This window comes from Sceloporus occidentalis, unplaced genomic scaffold (genome assembly GCF_023333645.1).
Source record: "Sceloporus occidentalis isolate IW3139 unplaced genomic scaffold, rSceOcc1.0.p SCAF_49, whole genome shotgun sequence".
Classification (NCBI taxonomy): Eukaryota; Metazoa; Chordata; class Lepidosauria; order Squamata; family Phrynosomatidae; genus Sceloporus; species Sceloporus occidentalis.
In genome coordinates this window covers 4,123,462-4,146,721 of record NW_028317029.1, presented here as the reverse complement: position 1 = coordinate 4,146,721, position 23,260 = coordinate 4,123,462, and the positions used below count along the sequence as shown (strand labels likewise).

The 23,260-nt window shown below is 39.8% G+C and overlaps 1 protein-coding gene across 1 annotated transcript; it reads left to right on the top strand.

The window, feature by feature from the left end:
• The first annotated feature begins 3,403 nt into the window (after window positions 1-3,403).
• LOC149288929 (Ig-like V-type domain-containing protein FAM187A) lies at window positions 3,404-4,675 on the top strand. Its single transcript, XM_089491188.1, has one exon. The coding sequence runs from the start codon at window positions 3,404-3,406 to the stop codon at window positions 4,673-4,675; it is 1,272 nt and encodes a 423-aa protein (XP_089347314.1).
• The last annotated feature ends 18,585 nt before the right edge of the window (window positions 4,676-23,260 follow it).

Genomic DNA, 23,260 nt, shown 5'->3' with positions numbered 1-23,260 from the left:
TGCCCCCCCTGTTGCCCCCCCGCCGAATTTGTAACCACCCAGGACAGTCCCAGTCAGGTGCTAACGACGGCACCTTGCCGTCAGTAGCACTACCTTACCTTGATGGAGGTCTGTGGAACTACACCACCTACCCCGGTGATCTGCCCCTCAAGCTTAAGGGCATCACCGGGGCCACCCGATCCGCCCGGTGCCGTCTCGCGCAATGACGCGATGATGTCACCGCGCAACTTTATTAATAACTGACAATTGTCAGTTAAAGAGGTATGGGGGCATGCTGCTTAGATGAACACAAAAAAAACAACAAAGGGATCGATCCAGCATTTGAAAAAAAAACCTGTATCTCAGGCATCTAAGCAGCTACATACCCCCAACATATACCGTTGGAAATGTAATCGCCTCACCTTTCCAACGGTATATAGATTGTAAAGAAAAGAATAACAAATATTAAGTTAAAAAAATAAAAATGTAAAAAAAATGGATTTGGGGGTCTCTAAAGGCAGATAAAAAAAGATCAAAATTGCCTAGAGACCCCCAAATTAAATTATTTAAATATAAAGTAGTTTAACTTTAAAAAAAAAAGTTTAAGTATTCTAGCTAAATGATCACTGTGGTAGCCAATGTTACCACAGTGATCATATAGCTATAAAAAGTTACATTCCCTTTTTAAAAATGGCTGATACTAATTTTAAATCCTATTATGCCTTTGATCATGGGGTTAAATTTAGCCAACGGTAGAGGGAGGCAATTTTTGAAATCCTGATGAATGGCAAATATTATTAAAATCAGCCATTTAGCCCGTGCGATACGTGAGTAACCATCTCATCCCTGGAGCGCCTTGCATTTTTACTGCAAAACTTATTTTTGCTGTAAAAGTGATTTTTTTTTCTCCCTTTACCATCATTTCTTTGGGATTGTAACGGGAAAGAATGGTGTGTGCTTCTGCGAGTGAATGGAGATATGAAAGGCGTGTGAATGGTCAGTAATTAGGGTTGAAGCCTTGACGTGGCATTACTGCTCACGTAGGAAGTTAAATTATGGCACAAAAAGTACACATTTGCAAAAACGACATCCCTTGGCGCATCAAATGAGGGGCTGCATGTGTTTCTAGTACAAACCTGGAGTGCGCAAGACACAAATGAACATGTCGTTATGGTTAGAAAAAACATATTTTCTAGCCAAAGCGACATATTCCATCATTATTTGTGCACTCAACTTTTGTCCTAGAAATACGTGTAACCCCTCATTTGAAGCTCCAAGGGGTGTAGTTTCTTAAAATGGATGAATTGCCTGAATGAGGGAGAACATGAGTTAATATGTGGATGAATTGTCTGAATGAGGGAGAGCATGAGTTAATATGTGGATGATTTGTCTGAATGAGGGAGAGCATGAGTTAATATGTGGATGAATTGTCTGAATGAGGGAGAGCATGAGTTAATATGTGGATGAGTTGTCTGAATGAGGGAGAGCATGAGTTAATGTGTTTGTGTGTATCATAGATGTATAATTGTGGAAGGGCAAAGATGGCACTAGCAGGATGTTTGAGCCTTGGGGACCAAGATGGCACAGGAAGGGTGTATATGGGACAAAGATCGCAAATCTTATGTGTGTTATCTGGGTGCTGACCAGGTTCTATGTGGGCCGCGTGGTTGGGGTGTGCAACCTGTGATCTATCCCTGTAATTTAGGGGTTTTAAATATACCTTTAATGCTGTGTTTTTATGTGAATTCCAATTGATCTGTACCTGCAAAGCTTGGTTTGTGTGTTCTTCTGTAGATCCATATCTGCTATGCTATGTTTCCATACATTATTTATGTATACCTGCAAATACAGGGTTTGTATGTCTTGTTCAGTTGATTAATACCTGCAATGCTGTTTCCATGTATTGATTTGATCTATACCTGCAATGCTACATTTCATATATTATTATTGTATACCTGCAAATACAGGATTTGTATGTCGGATTCAGTTTATTTGATATATACCTTCAGTGCTGAGATCACAAGTGAATTTCAATTGATCTATACATGCAAAGCTGGGTTTGTGTGTTAATGTGTTGATCTATACCTGCTATCGGCAGCAGGGTCTAATATTTATATATATATTTATATATATATCGGCAGCAGGGACTAATATTAATATATATATTGGCAACTGGGGCTAATATTAATATATATGGGCAGCAGGGGCTAATATATATATATATCAGCAGCAGGATCTAATATTAGGCCCTGAAATAATTTAGTGCAAAAGTTAAGGTATTGTGTTGTTTAAAGGATTTCAAGGATTAGTCGTACTAAATTGTGGCTTCAGGCTTCCCATGTTGAATGTACAAGTATTGTATTGGCCAATAACAAAAGTATCATTCCATAGCACATTACTTTTGGCAATATATATATATATATATATATATATATATATATATATATATATATATATATATATATATATATATATATATATATATATATATATATGTGTTTTTTCAGTGGTATGATTTAATGGTGGACATTATTAATGCCCCCCCCAGTTTGACTGTGGTATCTTGTGTACCCCCCCCCTATATATTGTTTCTAGAGTCGCCACTGGATACTGTTTGTATATAGATGTGTATATATACATATACACATCTATATATATATATATATATATATATATATATATATATATACTATAGGTATATATACTATGTATATAGATATATGTAACAACACTTAAACAGAACAGCCACACATGGAAAACCATTGTGACATCATCATATACTTATGCAAACAATATATATATATATATATATATGTACTGTACATATATATATTGTATATATATATATATATGCTATATATCTATATATATGTATATATATATATATTGTGTGTGTGTATATATATATATATTGTATATATATATGCTATATATATATATGTATATATATATTGTGTGTGTATATATATATATATATATATACTGTACATATATATTGTGTATATATATATATATATGCTATATATCTATATATGTATATATATTGTGTGCATATATATATATATACTGTATATATATATACACACTGTGTATATAGATATATGTAAATGCTGTTACAACACTTATACAGTACAGCCATGCAGGGAAAACCATTGTGACATCATCAGTGAAATTTTCAGTGTGCAGCTGTCTATTGTGACATCATAGAACCTTCAGCATCACACTCCAAGAACAATCAGTGTCCACGCTCAGTTACTCTGCTGTAGCACCGGAGTGCACATCACCTGTGTTTCCCCGCTGCTGTTAGGAGTTTTTGTTGGATTGAGAATTCTATCGCGTTGCTTATATAGCAAACAAAAAGACACAGACATTGTGTGGACTTTAACTGGAAGCTACTGCTGCGTCCCAGTACTTTCCTAGGATAATGGCGCATGCCTCGCTGTGGACTTCTTCACCTTTATGGGTGGTGGCCATTTTCTGCATCTTGTCTCCAGCGCAGAACTTTGAAATTACAGAAAAGGAGGACATCTACAGTGTTGTTCCCTGCCCTGCTTTTCTACTTTTTGATTCTGTTGCGTACCTGGCTGACATGACCTTTGAACTACCCTGCAATTGCAAACCGGATAACGTACACTCCGTGGTGTGGTACTACCAAAGGAACTTAGGTGCAAAGGACACGCGCATTCTCACGAGAATTACGGCTACCGCCGTGGACAGCAAACGAGGACAGATTCAGTCCGTTGCCCATCTCTCGTACGATATAAAGATGTTCAACCTCATCGTCTTCCAGGCTCAGCCGGAAGAATCTGGACATTATATCTGCGGCACTCTAGACGGGCAGTTCTTCTACGGATACAACGTGGACATCCAGCCATCCAGGGACGCTCACATCACGTTTGCAGACAAGCATGCAAATCCACAGCCGGAGCTGAAGATGAACGACTTCACGGCATTCACTGCTTTGTGGGATTGGTCCAAGTGCGACCGCTGTGACGTGAGAGGAGAGCAGAGGAGATTGGGAATGTGCTACCTTCAAAGCCCGTACATTTTCCCAAGGTACCGGGTGAGTAAGGCTGATGTGGCCCCCTGTGGCTCTGGAGCTGTCCCAGCAAGATTCAAGCCCTACCTGGCCGACAGGAAAACTGAAATATTGATTAGGAGCTGTGAGACTCCTTGCTACAAAGCAAAAAAGGGTTTCTTCGGGAAGCTGCTAAGCCTGATGCACAGCCTCTACAAACTAAAGAAGCACATTCCCTTTATCCCTAAGGCACCCACGCAGGTACATACGCACGCTCTAGGGGAAAACCTAGTCCTTGCTTGTCCAGATGCCAAACCACATCATTCGGTAGCCTGGGACAAGGATAAAGAGCGACTGTACCTTGCAGATTACCTGATTGGGCAAAAAGGGTCCATGCGGGTCTTTATTGACCATGGGAACCACCTGAACATTCATTCCGTCCAACGCGGTGACAAAGGCATCTACTACTGCTGGCTGGACGGTAAACTGAAGGCTGGATTCCGCCTTAATGTGGTGAGAGACCCGCTGAAGCAGCGCAAATTCACCGACCCGGACTCAATTTACGCCATGAAGACGATTGGCCTCGCTGCCCTCGGCTGTCTTGGGCTCTTTGTGATCATTCACTGCCTGAAGTGCATTTCATACAACTTCAGATGCATCCCTTTCATGAACGATTAATTGTCTGGGGATGGAGAAGAAGACGCCGCCTTTCAGGGACCTTCTACAAAATTGGGCCCTAGCTACATTTCTACTAATCATAATGTACATAGTTTAGACGGTCGATAAGTTTAGTAGATAAGTTAGCCTACAATAAAATATTTCGTTCTGTAATATTCAGCATCTGGTGCATTATATTCACATCATTGGGTGAGGCCAGGAGGATTGGAAATAGAGCTGAAGAGGTGATGAATTGAAAAATATGGGGAAGAGGAATAAATGCTCAAACTTCAAATGGGACTTTATTGTTTAATATTTTACAAGATTACAAAAATGCCCTTCCTTGAACTTATTTTATATTTGAAAATATTTTCCTTGCCTCCATCAAGACCTCAGAACCACGTATCCTATAGAAGATACATCGATGATACATTGTTGAGTATCTCACTCTTTTTCTTTACAGTAACAGCTGGGGCATCCAGGTGACCTCAGAGTTCGGTAATAAGGTTTTACTTGGATACGGTCATCTATGTAGAAGACTTAAGTATTAGAACAAAACCCGTTTTTAAAAAGGTAGATGTGAATAATTTTATTCTATATAATAGCGGCCGTTATAATTCATGGTTTAATTATAATCCTGAGCAACAACTTATGGAAATAAAAAGAAATTGTACGGATAATATTATTTTTGAAGAACAGGCGAAGAAAATGAGCAGTGAATTCCTTTTTTTAAGGTTATCGTCAGGCACCGGTTCCCAGAGCTTTCGAGGAGACAGCTAAACTTAAAAAAGGAGATCTCTTAAACCCAACTGCAGAGATAATTAATTTAAGGAGATAGCGTCATTAATGCTCCAATATGATAAATGGCGCAGTGATCTAAAAAAACAATAATGAGGCCACATTGGCCAAAATTATCGAAACATAATGATTTCAAAACTAATTTCCGCACAAACCCCCCGGGGATAACTTTTGGAGGGTCGCCTAGTTTGGGTATCAATCTAAATTTGAGAAAAATAAACTATAATAGAAAGACATTCCTAAATTCTAACAAACGCTTCCATCAATGTGGCAAATGTACATCTTGCCAAATAAGAGGAAGAAACGTTACTGACACCAGTTTGTTTACATCAAATATCGCTAAGAAAGAGAGTAAGATGAAGACATTTGATACATTGTGTCAGATATTTTATGATAGAAAACATGTATTCCATATATTCTGTACTTTACATGAACACAAAATGGAGTCAGAGCCATTTTATTTTACTTAATCATGTAGTGATGATTTTTTATTTTTTTTTGTCCTTGCTCTTTCTATAATTGAGAACAAAGAAGTATTCATGTATAGAGATGTTTCAGTATGTATGATACAATTAATGTTATCTTCCATGAGAAAGTTAAGGAGTAGACGCTGCATATCTTTAGAAATGTAACTTGGAATGGGGGATACATGGTAAGACTACCAAGGCCTGAGTTACTATCTAGGAGGTAACACCTGGCGATTAGGGTAACCAAGGATAAATTCCAAACACATATTTAATGGTTTTAAGTTAATTCTTAGACCAGAGCGTCTCTCACAGGTAAATTAAGAAATTACAACAGTGTAAATATGAGTAGAAATCCTAATTTTAATGGGTAAAACCCACCGTTATGATTGGAGAATTCCAATCAAGAGGTGGAGGCTATGATAATAAGCTCTGTTTTTAAGCTTATGTCTTGGATAATTAAAAAAGAAAGAAGGGGACCTTAAAAAGATCGCACCCTGAAACAGACAGACCCGGACGGACTTATTCACCAAATTTACCCCAGAGAATTGGAATCTTAAGATTCTGGCACCATATTTCACTCTTGGAGTTACTTTGAGTTCTAACCTATATAACTGGTAGAAAGTTATTTTCTTTTCCACTTAATTTCTTGCCAATGAACCTGGATTAACTTCTACAAGTACCAGTTGGACAACAGCAACAAGTGGTGGTAATTATAATTGTTTTATTATTCTGAATAGAGATGAATTTTGTCTTCTTCATATAGAATTCCCTGTTTCTGGGAAGTACTATATTGCATTATTGTATATGGCGGCTTGTGAGACTGCAGCTTATAACCCGTGATAATAACAATAATGAAAAGGTATTTTTACCTATAGATGAAGTTTGACATTATTTGCATCTATTAGGAATTTCACTAATACTCAGACACAATTAAATTATTTTTAATTTGTTATATTAGTTGAACTAATATTAGAGAGATAGTGATATTTTTATTACTGCCCAGATTATTATAAATTTTTGGTTGCTGAGTGGACTGGAAATTAATTGTGTGTTAGACTCATATAGTACTAATTCATATTGATAACTATCGATAATATATTGTATTTGAATTGATTCAATTTTGACATGTTTTAAGAACTTTGTGTTTTATATTATGCACTGTGTGACCCATATATAGATTTTATAAATTGTATTCACAATAAATAAATATTTTTGATTGACTATCTTGGTGATATATATCTGATTTGAATTATAATTTTCGGCGATCTGAAAGAATTTAGGATCGGAGATAAAATATAGGGTATCTCCTTAAATTCATATTGTGGATGTGGTACTACAATATTTGATAGCGTCGTTATTTTGCGTATGTGATAAAATATTGGCTTTTGCCTATTTTGTCTCATTAATATCCCTAACAATTGTCATATAAAATAATGGGGGAATACAGGGAAGGAGAGACAGAGCCTAAAAGCTTAATCCCTGTGTTTCCTAAAGTGTAAATTAGTATAAAATACCTGCATCCTTAAAGGGTTAAACCTACACAAGTATAAATATATCACACACACACATATATATATATATATATTGTGTGTGTGTATATATATATATATAAATATAAATAGATACTGTCAGTGGCGTCGCTACAGGGGGGCAAGGGGGAGGCAATTGCCCCCCCCTAGGTTATTCTGTTGCCCCCCGCCGAATTTGTAACCACCCAGGACAGTCCCAGTCAGGTGCTAACGACGGCACCTTGCAGTCAGTAGCACTACCTTACCTTGATGGAGGTCTGTGGAACTACACCACCTACCCCGGCGATCTGCCCCTCAAACTGAAGGGCATCACCGGGGCCACCGCGCAACTTTATTAACAACTGACAATTGTCAGTTAAAGAGGTATGGGGGCATGCTGCTTAGATGCCTGTATCTCAGCAGCTACATACCCCCCAACATATACCGTTGGAAAGGTAATCGCCTCACCTTTCCAACGGTATATAGATTGTAAAAAAAAGAATAACAAATATTAAGTTAAAAAAATAAAAATAAAAAAAAAATGGATTAAATTATTTAAACATAAAGTAGTTTAACTTTAAAAAAAAAAAGTTTAAGTATTCTAGCTAAATGATCACTGTGGTAGCCAATGTTACCACAGTGATCATATAGCTATAAAAAGTTACATTCCCTTTTTAAAAATGGCCGATACTAATTTTAAATCCTATTATGCCTTTGATCATGGGGTTAAATTTAGCCAACGGTAGAGGGAGGCAATTTTTGAAATCCTGATGAATGGCAAATATTATTAAAATCAGCCATTTAGCCCGTGCGGTACGTGAGTAACCATCTCATCCCTGGAGCGCCTTGCATTTTTACTGCAAAACTTATTTTTGCTGTAAACGTGATTTTTTTTTCTCCCTTTACCATCATTTCTTTGGGATTGTAACGGGAAAGAATGGTGTGTTCTTCTGCGAGTGAATGGAGATATGAAAGGCGTGTGAATGGTCAGTAATTAGGGTTGAAGCCTTGACGTGGCATTACTGCTCACGTAGGAAGTTAAATTATGGCACAAAAAGTACACATTTGCAAAAACGACATCCCTTGGCGCATCAAATGAGGGGCTGCATGTGTTTCTAGTACAAACCTGGAGTGCGCAAGACACAAATGAACATGTCGTTATGGTTAGAAAAAACATATTTTCTAGCCAAAGCGACATATTCCATCATTATTTGTGCACTCAACTTTTGTCCTAGAAATACATGTAGCCCCTCATTTGAAGCTCCAAGGGGTGTAGTTTCTTAAAATTGATGAATTGCCTGAATGAGGGAGAACATGAGTTAATATGTGGATGAATTGTCTGAATGAGGGAGAGCATGAGTTAATATGTGGATGATTTGTCTGAATGAGGGAGAGCATGAGTTAATATGTGGATGAATTGTCTGAATGAGGGAGAGCATGAGTTAATGTGTTTGTGTGTATCATAGATGTATAATTGTGGAAGGGCAAAGATGGCACTAGCAGGATGTTTGAGCCTTGGGGACCAAGATGGCACAGGCAGGGTGTATATGGGACAAAGATGGCAAATCTTATGTGTGTTATCTGGGTGCTGGCCAGGTTCTATGTGGGCCGCGTGGTTGGGGTGTGCAACCTGTGATCTATCCCTGTAACTTAGGGGTTTTAAATATACCTTTAATGCTGTGTTTTTATGTGAATTCCAATTGATCTGTACCTGCAAAGCTGGGTTTGTGTGTTCTTCTGTAGATCCATATCTGCTATGCTATGTTTCCATACATTATTTATGTATACCTGCAAATACCTGCAAAATCGGCAGCAGGGACTAATATTAATATATATATTGGCAACTGGGGCTAATATTAATATATATGGGCAGCAGGGGCTTATATATATATATATATATATATATATATATATCAGCAGCAGGATCTAACATTAGGCCCTGAAATCATTTAGTGCAAAAGTTAAGGTATTGTGTTGTTTAAAGGATTTCAAGGATTAGTCTTACTAAATTGTGGCTTCAGGCTTCCCATGTTGAATGATCAAGTATTGTATTGGCCAATAACAAAAGTATCATTCCATAGCACATTACTTTTGGCAATATATATATATATATATATATATATATATATATATATGTGTTTTTTCAGTGGTATGATTTAATGGTGGACATTATTAATGCCCCCCCAGTTTGACTGTGGTATCTTGTGTGCCCCCCCTATATATTGTTTCTAGAGTCGCCACTGTGAGGAAGTAATCGGTACCCGGCAACGAGTGTTTCCCGTGGCCCAGAGGGCATTTTGTAAATAGGGGTTAACCAATGACAGTGTGTTTTATGTGCGTGTCCCCACGGTTACCGTAACCACATATTAAGAATTAATGACAAGAATATACATATATATATATTTATAAAAATATTAATGATAAAATATATACTTTACCACTATTAAACAACGATGGAAATAATAAAAAATAATGTTTGACAGGTAAAAGCCAGACAGTTTATAATAACTTCTATTATTTTGGCAGTGCTGGCTTTCTGTTACACTCCAAGTTATTAAAACTGAGGGAAGTTTATTCTGAACCCAAACAAAATTTTAGGCGCGCACAAGTCTGTTAAAGCGGCCCAGAGTGTCTCCATTTTCTTCGTGCCCCCTGCACGCTGCCTTCCCTCCCCTTCCCCGGGCTGAGGGCATGAGGAGCGGGGCGGCCATATTGTTTGAAGCTGTTGTCAGGCGCCCTGTCATCCCCTCCCTTCCTCTCTCCATCCATCCTACTGTAGCGGGCGCACAGCCAAATCCCCTCCCTCCTCCCCAGGGAGACTGCGCGGCCCCAGCCCTCGCTGCCGACACATCCTACAGAGCTGCCCGAGTAACGGAGCCCGCTGCCGGGAGGAGGACAGGGCGAGTGAGCAGAACTCCCAGGCCTCTGGCAGGTAATTACGGCCCCGGGGGAAGGTGGGGTGCTTGCCGGGCCTCGGGAGTGTGGAAGTTTAGCTTTCCCCTTATAACATTATTAATGAGCGCGGGGCAGGGAGACCGGCTTTAACCCTTCAACTTGGCCTAGTTGTTGCTAATACCTAATGGGATATATATAATGTGTGTCAGATATATATATATATATACATACAATCTTCCTGTCCTTGTCAGTGCATCACGCTGTGTTTTGGGGGTTTCTGAGTTTAGAGCCCTGGCCTACCCACTGCACTGGGGGCAGTGTAAACTTTTAAGTGCAGTCTCACGGTGGGTTGGGGGGTTAGGTGCAGTCTCACGGTGGGTTGGGGGGGTTAGGTGCAGTCTCACGGTGGTTTGGGGGGGTTAGGTGCAGTTTCACGGTGGGTTGGGGGGGTTAGGTGCAGTCTCACGGTGGGTTGGGGGGGTTAGGTGCAGTCTCACGGTGGGTTGGGGGGGTTAGGTGCAGTCTCACGGTGGGTTGGGGGGTTAGGTGCTTTATCGGTGGAGTAGAAGGCAGGGCAGAGTTAGCAGTTTGCGCTCCCGGTCTGTTTGTATAAAGACCCCAGGGGGTGATATGAAGTCTAAAACGCCAGACACCCCGTTGTATTCCCGTACGTATAGGCCTGTTATTTTTGTTTAAGCTGATGAATAAGTCACTGAGGTCAAACCGTCAGCATATGTTATCACCTGGATAATTTTATCCATTGTAACCTCTCAGACAGAGGACCTCCTTCTCTACCAGAAAGTCTCAACACATTGATTTTATAAAATGTAATGCTATTGGTTATTATAATTATTGTTTTATGTAGCACCATCGTATTCCACGGCGCTGTACAGTAGCTATTATGTTCTTTCCACTATTGTGATAACACCATGCAATCTGCTTCTAATCTAATATCTAAGACAACTTGGTAAGGGTTAATGTACCATAATAGCACAGCACCTCTTTACAACGTTCTAATTTTTTAAAATAATTTATTAATTTCATGTATAACAGTAATTTTGAATATTAATGTCATAGATTAGATTACATATATGTACTACAGGTAGAAACCTACGCTTTATGCTTTGGATGCTACTAGTGTGCCCTGAAATGGTTAATTTCCACCGGTTTAAAAAGTGTTGTAAGCCTGGGCTTGAGTCAATATTTATATTGATGGCGATATATCAGGCATGTAATAGGAGTTATGTTTTGCTGTTTATTTCAATATGTGATACTCGGATAGTTTCTGGCAATTTATGTCCAAGAAGATCTCAAACGTATTATCCTCTATATAGCACAAACAATTTCTGCAGCCTTTCTTACAGTCCATGCACCCAAAGGGTACAATAGACAAGCTGATACATGACTATTTTTGTATTGTTTTATATAGCACCATCATATTCTGTAGCCCTGTCTACCCACTGTACAGCGACTGTATCATATGACTACTTGTGATGCTGGAGGTGTAAACATGTTTGCTTTCTTCAGATTTGAATAGAAATCTCTCTTTACAATGTGCTCTTGGTCTTCCTGATGGGAATATACGTCTGTTTTATGACAAGCGTGAAGTGCTAAAGAAAAAGGTTTAAACGTGGTATCGGGAAGTATTGCTTTACTGAGATAATATTGGATGCACGGAATAGACTTCCAGCAGAAGTGGTAGAAGTTAATTCAGTCAAGCTTTTTAAGCCTACATGGGATAGGCATAGGTCTGATGCTGACACTTGTTCCTGTGAAATCTGGGTAGCTATGGCCTCTACATCTTTATGTCTGGCTTATAAGTATTTGAACTCATGAGTTTGTACAAAAACAAACTCCCTTATTCACTCTGACTTCGTAAACCAGCAAATTACTGAAAGGGGAAGCACTTGAGATCATTGTGTGGTGGGTTTCGTTGGACCTCCTGGAACTCCTACGCTAGAGATAGCTGGCGGTGAGTAATCTCCCCAAATGCAAGGAAATGGCAACATCAACAAAAAAGAGGTTAGCGTTTATATTCTGTAAAGTGTCAAAACGTAACCGCTGTATTTTACTGAACTAGTCAATGTCTCGACTGCCAACAACACCCGCACCTGTTTTTGAACTACAATTCTCACAATCCCCTACCAGTTCCAGAGACTGCTTGAGGTTGTGTAAGGAGGAGTCTGGTAACAAGGCGAGGCCCGCGGTTGGCATAGGCCCGCTGTTGGCATAGGCAGCTTGGTGAATACAATGGAATGTATTCACCAACTCTATACGTTGTGTATGAGGCAACCTATTTTTTATGCCCTGTAGCAGGTGATTGGATATGACACATTGCATCATAGGAAAGTGTTATTTTGTTATTCTGTGGAATTAATGGTATCATGGCAGCAAGGTAACAGTACATCCTTGACTGGAAGGCGCATTTATTATGCGAATGTACTGTGTGAATTGTGAAATGGTGAGCTTGATGTTCCAATAATATGCAACCATGGTTGTTAAATTCACAATGTAGCGTATGTTTTCTACAGTGTGTATAAAAAATAATGTTCTTACCCCAAATGTTCTGGTCTTCCAATGTAAACTGTGTTCCCGCAGCAACAGAAGCGCTAGGAGTGCCATCCTCGAGTGTTTTGCGTGCAACGCGTTCGTGGAGCCGTAACCCGTCATTGTTCATGCGCATGTGTTCAGGATTTCTCACAGCCTGGCCTAAGGATACTTAGGAATTATATGCCGATGGCATGCAGGCATACGCAGTCAGTTACCCCTGAAGATAAATATAGACAGACTTTCAGTGGTGTAAAAAGCCCCAATGTGTTGTAGACCATTTCTTGTGAGCCACTGGTTAATATTATACAAATACTTATAGGGGCAATACCAGCCACGCTCTGATGACCTGTTCATCAAATGGACTTTATAAAGAACAAGCAGCAAAAAGGCTTCTTTATACTGAAGATTCGGCAACAGAAAAGTTTGAACAGACCCCTGCGCGGCATTTAGCTGGGGAGCAAATGCCTATGGGGTGATATGGGCAGAATCCTCCCATTCATCTGCAACATGAAAATTTAAAGGAACCACACAGCTATACTATAGACTTTAACTCAGTTGGTTATGTTATGCCTTGGTTAGCCATTGTACAATTCTGCAGAATGTGATAGTGCTATATAAAACAATGTTATTATTAACCCCTTAAGGACTGGACTGTTTTCCATTTTTGTACGCTTCATGGCTATTCATGGGTGTGATTTTTGTATTAAAATGCCAATGGGGTGTGTCATTTTAAAAAATATATGGTTTGATAGGTGGGTAAATTGAGTTGGCCTTCGTTAAAGATGTCACAAATAGGACATGTATCCGAGAGGACAAGCTGTTGAAAAACTGGAATGCGCGCCCCAAAAATTAATTTTTTTATTTATGTAATAAAAAATGCAATGACCAAATGGATTAATTAAAAATGCATTTCGTGAACACTACAAGTGATTGCTTCCGAAGCACTTGTCTGGAGAAGGGCAGTGCCATATTTAAAAGGTGCACTGCCTTTCAATATGGCACTTTTGATCACTCTGGTGACAATCACATGGTGCCCTGTTTTTTTTTTTTTTGCTCTCTTTTTCGGTGTTGCTCATTGCCTTGATATCGCTGGTGGTAGAACGGGTCACACTGAAGGGCTCAGTGACCTTATATGTGGTCATGGGATGTCACAAGTCGGTTTATACAGTTTCCGCCCTGCTAGATCTGCCCTGGTTTAATGTGAATGTTATTATTGTGAAGATGAATAGGTAGCAGGGCAGCTGAGTGGTAAAGCACACAGCACAGTCTCCAGTCCTCTGGAACTATATGGTGAGTGATGCTACAAACTGCCTCTGGAAGCAACATCCACACAAACAGTATGGTTCAGGAGCTTCATGACCACTAGACTATGGAGCAGTGGAAATGTGTTCTCTGGAGTGATGAATCCTGATTCACTATCTGGTCTGATGAATTATTCCGCTGTTTGGTAGATGTCTAGGGCTGTTTTTGTTTGTTTGTTTTTGTGAAGGGTTTGGGCATGTGGCCACTTAGTTCCACTGCCTCTTCTAGCATGGCTGTGCCCCTGTGTACAATTCAAGATACATAAAGACATGGTGTGAGTTTGGTGTGGGGGAACACATAGCATACATAGAGCCCTCACCTTAATACTTATTGAACACCCTTTTGACACCCACATCTCCTTGAAGTCTTCAGAGCTCTCCCTTTGCTGGCAGTGCAATTAAATCACATCTACTTGCGCTTTTAATCCTACATAAAACCTAAAAATATTTCAGAAAAAAGTGGCCTGTTAATTTTTTTTTATTTTTTTTTAATCCTTATTTACAAATGTGAGTTTTGAAACTAGAAACCATTGGTATAACTGTACTATAGGCTATATGTGCTAGCAGTTCACATTGCTGTGTGTTTCTTGCATATGAGTAATTTGCTTAGTGCATTATACATCTCTTATATTCAAGGTGTGTGACAAAGCTAGAACTGATGGACTAAGACCAACAGATACATTAGGTAAAGAAACAAGAGGAAACAATCCTCTTTCCCATACAGTGAAGAATGCATATTTGTACTTTTTAAGTTTAATATACATTGTTTAACCTATATGGGAGAAGGGGGTGGGGAAAGAGGCAAATGCAGACAATGATAATTTGCGACTGGGTCAGAGCATCTCCAAAACGACAGCTCTTGTGGGGAGTTCCCGGTCTGCAGTGGCCAGTACCTATCAAAAGTGGTCCAAGGAAGGAAAAGTGGTGAACCTGCAACAGGGTCCTGGGTGGCCGAGGCTTACTGATGCACATGGGGGCGAAGGCCGGCCAGTGTGGTCAAACCCAACAGACGAGGTACTGCAGCTCAAATTGCTGAAAAAGTTAATGCTGGTTCCGATAGAAAGGTGTCAGAACACGGAGCAATGGAAGAAGGTGGCCTGGTCTTATGAATTGAGCTTTCCCTTACATCACGTGGATGGCCAGGTGCGCCGCTTACCTGGAGAACACATCGCACCAGGATGCACTATGGGAAGAGGGCAAGCCGGCGGAGGCAGTGTGATGCTTTGGGCAATGTTCTGCTGGGAAACAGTGGCTCCTGCCATCCCTGTGGATGTTAATTTGACACGAATCACCTACCAAGGCATTGTTGCAGGCCATGTACACCCTATCATAGACATGGTATTCTCTAATGGCATGGGTCACTTTCAGCAGGGTAATGTGCCCTGCCACACAGCCAAAATGATTTAGGAATAGTTTGAGAAACAGAACGAGTTCGAGATGTTGACTTGGCCTCCAAATTTCCCAGATCTCAATCCGATTGAGCATCTGTGGGATGTGCTAGACAAACAAGTCCCATCCATGGAGGTCCCACCTAGCAGCAGATCCTTTAAGTTGCGAACGTCTTGGTGCGGATACCACAGCACAACTTAAGAGGTCTAGTGGAGTCCATGCCTCGACGGGTCAAGGCTGTTTTGCTGGCAAAAGGGGGACCTACACAATATTAGGCAGGTGGTCATAATGTTATGACTGATCGGTGTATGTGCACTGTATATCCAGGTGTGTTGTGTATGCTCCTTTCATTGTACCCATTGTAGAAACATAAAAAGCGATGGGCGATAAGAACCATTCGGCCAAACCTCTGAATACTTTCCTTAGTCCCTGGCCTTTTCTCATGGTATGAAGGTTTAAATGTAAGGATGTTTTATTTTTACTGAGAGAGTGATCAGTCCTTGTCTTAAGACTTATCACGTTTTTGAATAGCCTTCGTCAGCCTGTTTTCATACTAGAAAGTAGCCGGGTGCCCAGACACAGTTATTTGCTCCTGTCCTAACATGCTTCGCATTGGACGTCCTCTGACTTCCTAGCGGTCGACGTTTTTAGTTCTCTTCCAACTTCTACATTGTTTCTTTGACTCAAATGGTTATGCACTAATTGCTTCGTTTACCCATTGTACAGCGTTGCAGAATGAAATCGTGCTATATAAAACAATAAATAACAATAAGTTGTCATTAGGCTGCTTGTGTACCCATACAACCCAATCATAACAGCTCCTCCATATCCTGTCCTCAGCATCTCTACACATCTGTTTCTTGCTCCAGGAAGCACATTCGTTGGCTGAAGTCCAGCGTGTCTTGATGCAGACCAGCTGAGGGGGCAGACACAATACATTTATTTGCATACTCCCTCGTATAGATATCGGCTGGACAGTCATTCTCCGGGACCACCATTTGATGGTTTCTGATACAAGCCCAGAGCAAATGTTAACCAAGTTAGTTGCAAAGTATTCTGGTATAGCATTTCTTACATTTCAACAAGCAATAACATTCTTTTTGAGATGTGTCCCTACAATGAACCGGTTGAAAAGTCACTTTGTGACAAATGTGTTTAGGAGTCGTGGATGATACATACCGTTCATTTTTCTAAAACAGTAAATGCACGCATCTCTAGTGATACTACTGTTTGTTTGTTTGTTTTTAGGATATCTTAAAGCTTTAGCACAGATTGTCCATTATTGGATGCATTTCTAAAATGTTTACAAAGTGGACTTATATACTTCTTGTAATTCTCTTTAACATTAAACTAAACGTACTGATTAAGAATTCTCAACATTATTTCAAGAAAAAGCACTTTATTATAATATCCAGTTGATGATATTGTCCTGACCAAATGGAATCTCCTTTTGATATTGTAATCTAATCTCTTATATTTAAACTTAGCATACAGGCACGGGGTTATCGAAACACAAACAGGACTGCAAAGTGGGCAATAGCGGTGGTGCTTATAACATAGGTGATGGGAACAGGGATTTATTGACTCAATCAGAAATGTGCAGGAGAGTTGCCGTTTCAATTGACTGGCTCCATTATGCGTTGTGAAGGGTCACCTCCGCTTTCTTCAGCAAGAATAGCTGAGCTGGCTAGCGTAATTGCAGATAGTTCACTGGAGTCAGGTTTTATAACTTGCCATTTATTATTTGATTTATATTGCACCATCTTATTCTGCAGCGCTGTACGATGGTTAAAGAGGCATAACAAGTGGGGCATCGTATAAACATTTGGGCTGTTGGAAGGTTGTGAGGGCCACACTCAGAACATCCAACCTTCCCACTTTAACTATACGACCAAGTTCGTCTAACTTTTTTGAAGTCTTACGTTCTCCTGGAATAATCCTTCCCTGTTAAATTAATGATATTTTTTTTTGCATATTCACTTAAGCACAGGTTGCTGGTGACTTTGCTGTGCATTAAGGGCCAATCTCTCTGGGCCATGGAGAAGAGCTGGAGTAGCCCTGCATAATACATTGATAAACCAGTGAGCTTGCGTGGGGTAAAAGCTGTCAGATAAGCTGCTTGCGACACCACAACCCGCTCACCGTTTTGGAGGAAACTGGTGGTTCTGTGCTTGTCGTTGCTTCGGTGTGTTTTCACCTGCCTAAAAATCTTGCTTTTAGCGATAACTGTTGCATAGGCGATTTTTAATCCTTCCCCCAGTTCAAAACACCAGCTCCCTGCTTTGTCCCGATGCTATGAGGTCTGGCGGAAAGTTGGGAAGCATCCATTATTCTGAGAAAGCATGATGAGGGTTGCAGTACTTGGTAGCTAGTACTCAGAGAGACTGCCCATCTCTGAATAACACGCATGTGCCTCAATCTTATAGCAGTTCTCACGTGTATACTGTGGAGCACGCTCTTGCTAACAACTTATAACATTGCATTTTACCTAAGCTATGTTAGAAGGAAATTTCTGTGTAAGAGCTACCAGTTAGACTGGAAGGGGAAGAATGTGTGCTGATGGAATAGTATCGAGTATATAACTTCCCTTTCATCTCTGTGGCTGTGATGACGGATACAGATTCTTGTCTTTGTAGGTTTAAGGGGAGAAAGTGAATTTGTTGTAACAGAAAACATGGGTTACAAACGTGGGTCTGTTAAAAGATTGAAGCACCTGGTTTCTGGGTGCATTATGGATTGGAGACTTGTGATAAAGACTCCTTTTATACATCATGAAGGTCCAACTCCAGTGAACTTTTGCTGCAGTGAGAGCTCAGATGGGCCTGTAGTTAACCCCTTAAGCACAGAGCTTTTTATTTTTTGTACTTTTACTGACAATGGCTGTTTTCCCATTTCTGCTGTGCTCAGGTTTATCTGTAACTTTCTTCTCTCTCATTTAGCGGACCCACACAAATTTATATATATTTTTTTTAACTTTTTTTTTTTTATTTAAAAAATCTTTTACTCGTTTACAAAAACTAATGAAAAAAACCTAATATTTGTCCTGATTTTCTTCAAAACTGGTCATTCTGCCCCCATCCTATTTGGAATGTCTTTGACGCTGGCCAGTACAATTTAACCCAATTGAACTATGTATGTTTAAAACATTTCAGGTGTTGGTCTTTAACGCTTTCCATGCACTAATTGTACCACCACCCTTTGTTAGTGTTTGTGGTAATATTTTTTGTGTTTTTTTTTTTTTGTTTTTTTATTTATTTTTAATGCGGGCCACCATCTTGCTAGAGGCAAAATCTCTCGCTATGGTGCTTGTGACCGTTCTCCAGAATGGGTGTTCAGTGCCGCTGAATGCCTCAGTAATCCAGCCAGCGAGACATTTACAGCACCGTTATTTGGTCTCTTTCTAAACCTGTTTAACCTGATGATGTGCCAGGCACATTAGTCGTCGCAAACAGGATGTATTTCCGTGACGTATTTTCAAGGGGTGAAATTAGTGAGGTTTCTTTACACATTCAATTATACGTTGTTGAGGCTCCTTTTTGCTGGAGAAATGTACTAGTGTTGACCTTTAACGATATTGAAATAAACTCTCCTGGCAACGCTCCCTTTAGTGAATAAACCCCTATATGTGGGTGTGAACAGACCTTGGGGGACCTGCAAATCTTCTTTAATCTTGTGGCAGAGAAAGTCATGAAATTTCAGTTGCACTTATTTAGGAACACAATATCAAAACAGGGTTATTAAGTCATTTTTGAAAAATATTAATAAAACTTTAAAAAAGATTAAAGAGATTAAACTAAAAAGCATAGCATACCTCCCTGTGCTTATTTCCCGCAGCGTGCCTTCTGTGCCGGACCTACTAGTTTTCTCCCAAACATTGGCTATGGAACTGAGGATATTTAGTTACTAATTTACTGTATATTTTTAATATAAATCATAGATATTCATTATACTGGGGAATAAGTCCTTGCTCCACACATTGTGTACGTTTTATTTTTACAAATAAAATTATCAGGTCATTTATTTTACTAACCTTTGCCAATCAATACACCCCCCCCCATGAGACTGCTGGGGTATTTTTTATTTTTAATACATTAAATGACCTTATCAGCCATTATTTACCCATGTAGAGTGTTATAGGCATACAGCACATCAGAACATGAATATATTTAGGATGTAGTGTTTATTTGCATGTCTCTTTGTAAATGTCGGTAAAGACCTTAGGAGAGCTCATGTCACCGCGCGGTATAATGCCTGATGGGTAGCGTCAGAGAAGAGAAGTAAACTATGTGGAAACCTTTGACCCTTGCCTAGGTCAGTAAACTTTGTTTCGTTACAGTTCCGTTCTGGGCCTAAACATTGTCACAACTAATCCTACCAAGGTTTTCCACTGCTGGGAAAGTGCGTCTGTTTACCCAATGCGGTGTGTAAATGTTACAGGGACTCTCCAGCTGTTGCACGCGCTTTACTGCATAAGATTGGGATGAGGCCTCTTTACATTTCTGTGCTGTCCAACTTACAAATTGGAGTTGGGATTCTGTAGAATCCCCAATGAAGATTTGCCCCATCCCCAGGTATTTACCGTGCAGGAGATGTTTGGCTGAACGCACATCCGTACGCGTGACCTAGCGCTGGCTTCTTTTGGGGCTCCCATAGGTCTCAGTAGGAGGCCTTTACTGCTGCAGCCAACCAGTTGTGAGGATCATTAGGTCACAGGGGTGGTGCAGTTCTGTAGCTGCAGCTTCAACGCAGGTAATTACATATAATAGTATTTGATTAGCCAGCAAGTGACTATATTGTTCGTTAATCCTAGCGGTTCTCCAGTCAAAGGCCAAGCAGGCGTCATGGAAGCTGTAAACAGCTAGAAAGCGACCAATGTCTGGCCTCTTGCTATATTTAATTTTGCACTGATTTTGTTGTGAAGATGTGTGTTATATGTGGCGTTGTCAGCATTGCATGTCATACATAAGGCTTTTCAGTATCCGTTTATTTTGAGTGATTATAATACCCCCTTTTTTTCTCCCTCTAAGGAGAGGACAGTCTATCCCAGAGGCAGGACACGAGCAACCAACAAGATGCCGAAACCGGTGAGTTAAATGAGTAGCAACATCTTGTAAACACATGTAGGATATTTCTTAAAAACACCTCGATATTTTATGCTCCACGGTTCTGGAAACTTTTTTTTTTTTTTTTTTTTTTTTAATCTGCTTTTACTTACGTGTTTTGAAATGTGTTGAAAGTTGCAAATGATTTTCTGGCATGTACATTACAGGAAGATATACAAACTTACTTGTACTTGAAAGAAACAAAATTTTGTTCGTTAGAATAACATGAACTTGATCAGAAATCCAGCGCAGACGGTGTTAATGTCGCAAATGACTATTGTAGCAATATCTTCATAGATGTACAGAGGCCCTTTATCAGTAATCAGCACTCCTGTGTTCCAATGGCGCGTTGTGTTCCCTAATTCAAGTTTAAGTTTAAAAGGCTAATGGATCGTTAGGAAAACCTTTTGTAATTATGTTACCGCTAGATATTTCCTTGTTTTCCATGAAGAACTAGTATTGATAAAGCGCTTTTCTGCCAGTGGGACTCGAAGCACTTTCTTAGTGTGCGCTCTCGGAATTAACCAAATGGGTATAATAGATGTTATTACCCAATTGATTCTTTTATCGACTTCGGAAGGATGTTGACTTTACCGGATTTAACCCTGTGACTGCCAGAAAAGACTACAGCCAGGGCGTTTACCAACTGAGCCATCTCCGCTAGCTGACCCCAAACCTTTCAACGGTAGTGTAACCCTAGTTATTCACAACTACTATACATTTAAAATAAATCTGATCGGCTCAGTCCATCTCGCAGTGGAAACTCGTTGAGGTCAGACCTTCAATTGTTTTGGAGACTTCTGGATTAGTGAATATACAGTATATCCCCTGTTTATGTTGGGACATAGTATCTGTCACATACCTGATTCACCTTATCTTAATGTGATCTGCTCTTAACCCCTTGACTGCTAACGACGGCATGGTGCCGTCACTAGCAGTCCCAGTCAGGTGCTAACGACGGCACCATGCCGTCGCTAGCACTACCCTACCTTGATGGAGGTCTGTGGACCTCCATCACCACCTATCCCGGCGATCTGCCCCTCATATTGAAGGGCATCACTGGGACCACCCGATCCGGCCGGTGATGTCGCGCGTAATGACGCGATGACGTCACCGCGCAACTTTATTAATAACTGACAATTGTCAGTTAAAGCGGTATGGGGGCATGCTGCTTAGATGCCTGTATCTCAGGCATCTAAGCAGCTACAGACCCCCAACATATACCGTTGGAAAGGTAATCGCCTCACCTTTCCAACGGTATAATGCTTGTGAAAAAAGAATAAAAAATATTAAGTTAAAAAAATAAAAATGTAAAAAAAAATTATTTGGGGGTCTCCAAAGGCAGATAAATAAAGATCAAAATTGCCTAGAGACCCCCAAATTAAATTATCTAAGGATAAACTAGTTTAACTTTAAAAAAAATAAAGTAAGTATTCTAGCTAAATGATCACTGTGGTAGCCAATGTTACCACAGCGATCATATAGCTATGAAAAAGTCTCATTCCCTTTTTAAAAATGGCCAATACTAAATTTTAAATTTAGCCAATGGTAGAGGAAGGCAATTTTTGAAATCCTGTTGAACTGTAAATATTATTAAAATCAGCCATTTAGCCTGTGCGGTATGTGAGTAACAATCTTATCCCTGGAGCTCCTTGCATTTTTACTGCAAAACTTATTTTTGCTGTAAAAGTGATTTTTTTTTTTCTCCCTTTACCATCATTTCTTTGGGATTGTAAGGGGAAAGAATGGTGTGTGCTTCTGTGAGTGAATGTATGGAACGTATGGTGTGTGCTTCTGCGAGTGAATGGAGATATGAAAGGTGTGTGAATGATCAGTAATTAGGGTTGAAGCCTTGACGTGGCATTACTGCTCACGTAAGAAGTTAAATTATGGCACAAAAAGTACACATTTGCAAAAACTACACCCCTTGTGGCATCAAATGAGGGGCTGCATGTGTTTCTAGTACAAACCTGGAGTGCGCAAGACACAAATGAACATGTCGCTATGGTTAGAAAAAACATATTTTCAAGCCAAAGCGACATATTCCATCATTATTTCTGCACTCAACTTTTGCCCTAGAAATACATGTAACCCCTCATTTGAAGCTCCAAGGGGTGTAGTTTCTTGAAATGTGTAGTTTATGTACCCTAATTTAACTTCCCAGATGTCTAGACCACTTTAACTTCAGATATGGCAGATTGGAGAATCTTAAAAATCTTAAAAAATTGTCTTAAAACATTTAGGGGTGATGCCTGCATTTAGACAGCTCTAGACAGCTGGAAAGTTAAATTATGGTACATAAAGTATATATTTTCAGAAACTACACCCCTTGGCGCATCAAATGAGGGGCTGCATGTATTCGTAGCACAAGACTGGAGTGCGCAAGACATTAACTTTTCGCTTTTAATTTAAATTTTATTTTTTTATTTTTAGAAGTGTGATATTCACTTATTTGTTGGGCACGTCAGATTTGTGATACAAATACAACTAAGACCTCATTTGCTGAAGCTGGGGGTGTAGTTTCTAAAAATATATAGTTTTGTTGGCATATTTTAACATCCCGGGCAGCTAGAGCTGTTTAATTGACGCCATTCCC

Bases quoted from the DNA above. Each gene is read 5' to 3' on its own strand.
- LOC149288929 (XM_089491188.1), top strand. From the start codon at position 3,404: ATGGCGCATGCCTCGCTGTGGACTTCTTCACCTTTATGGGTGGTGGCC.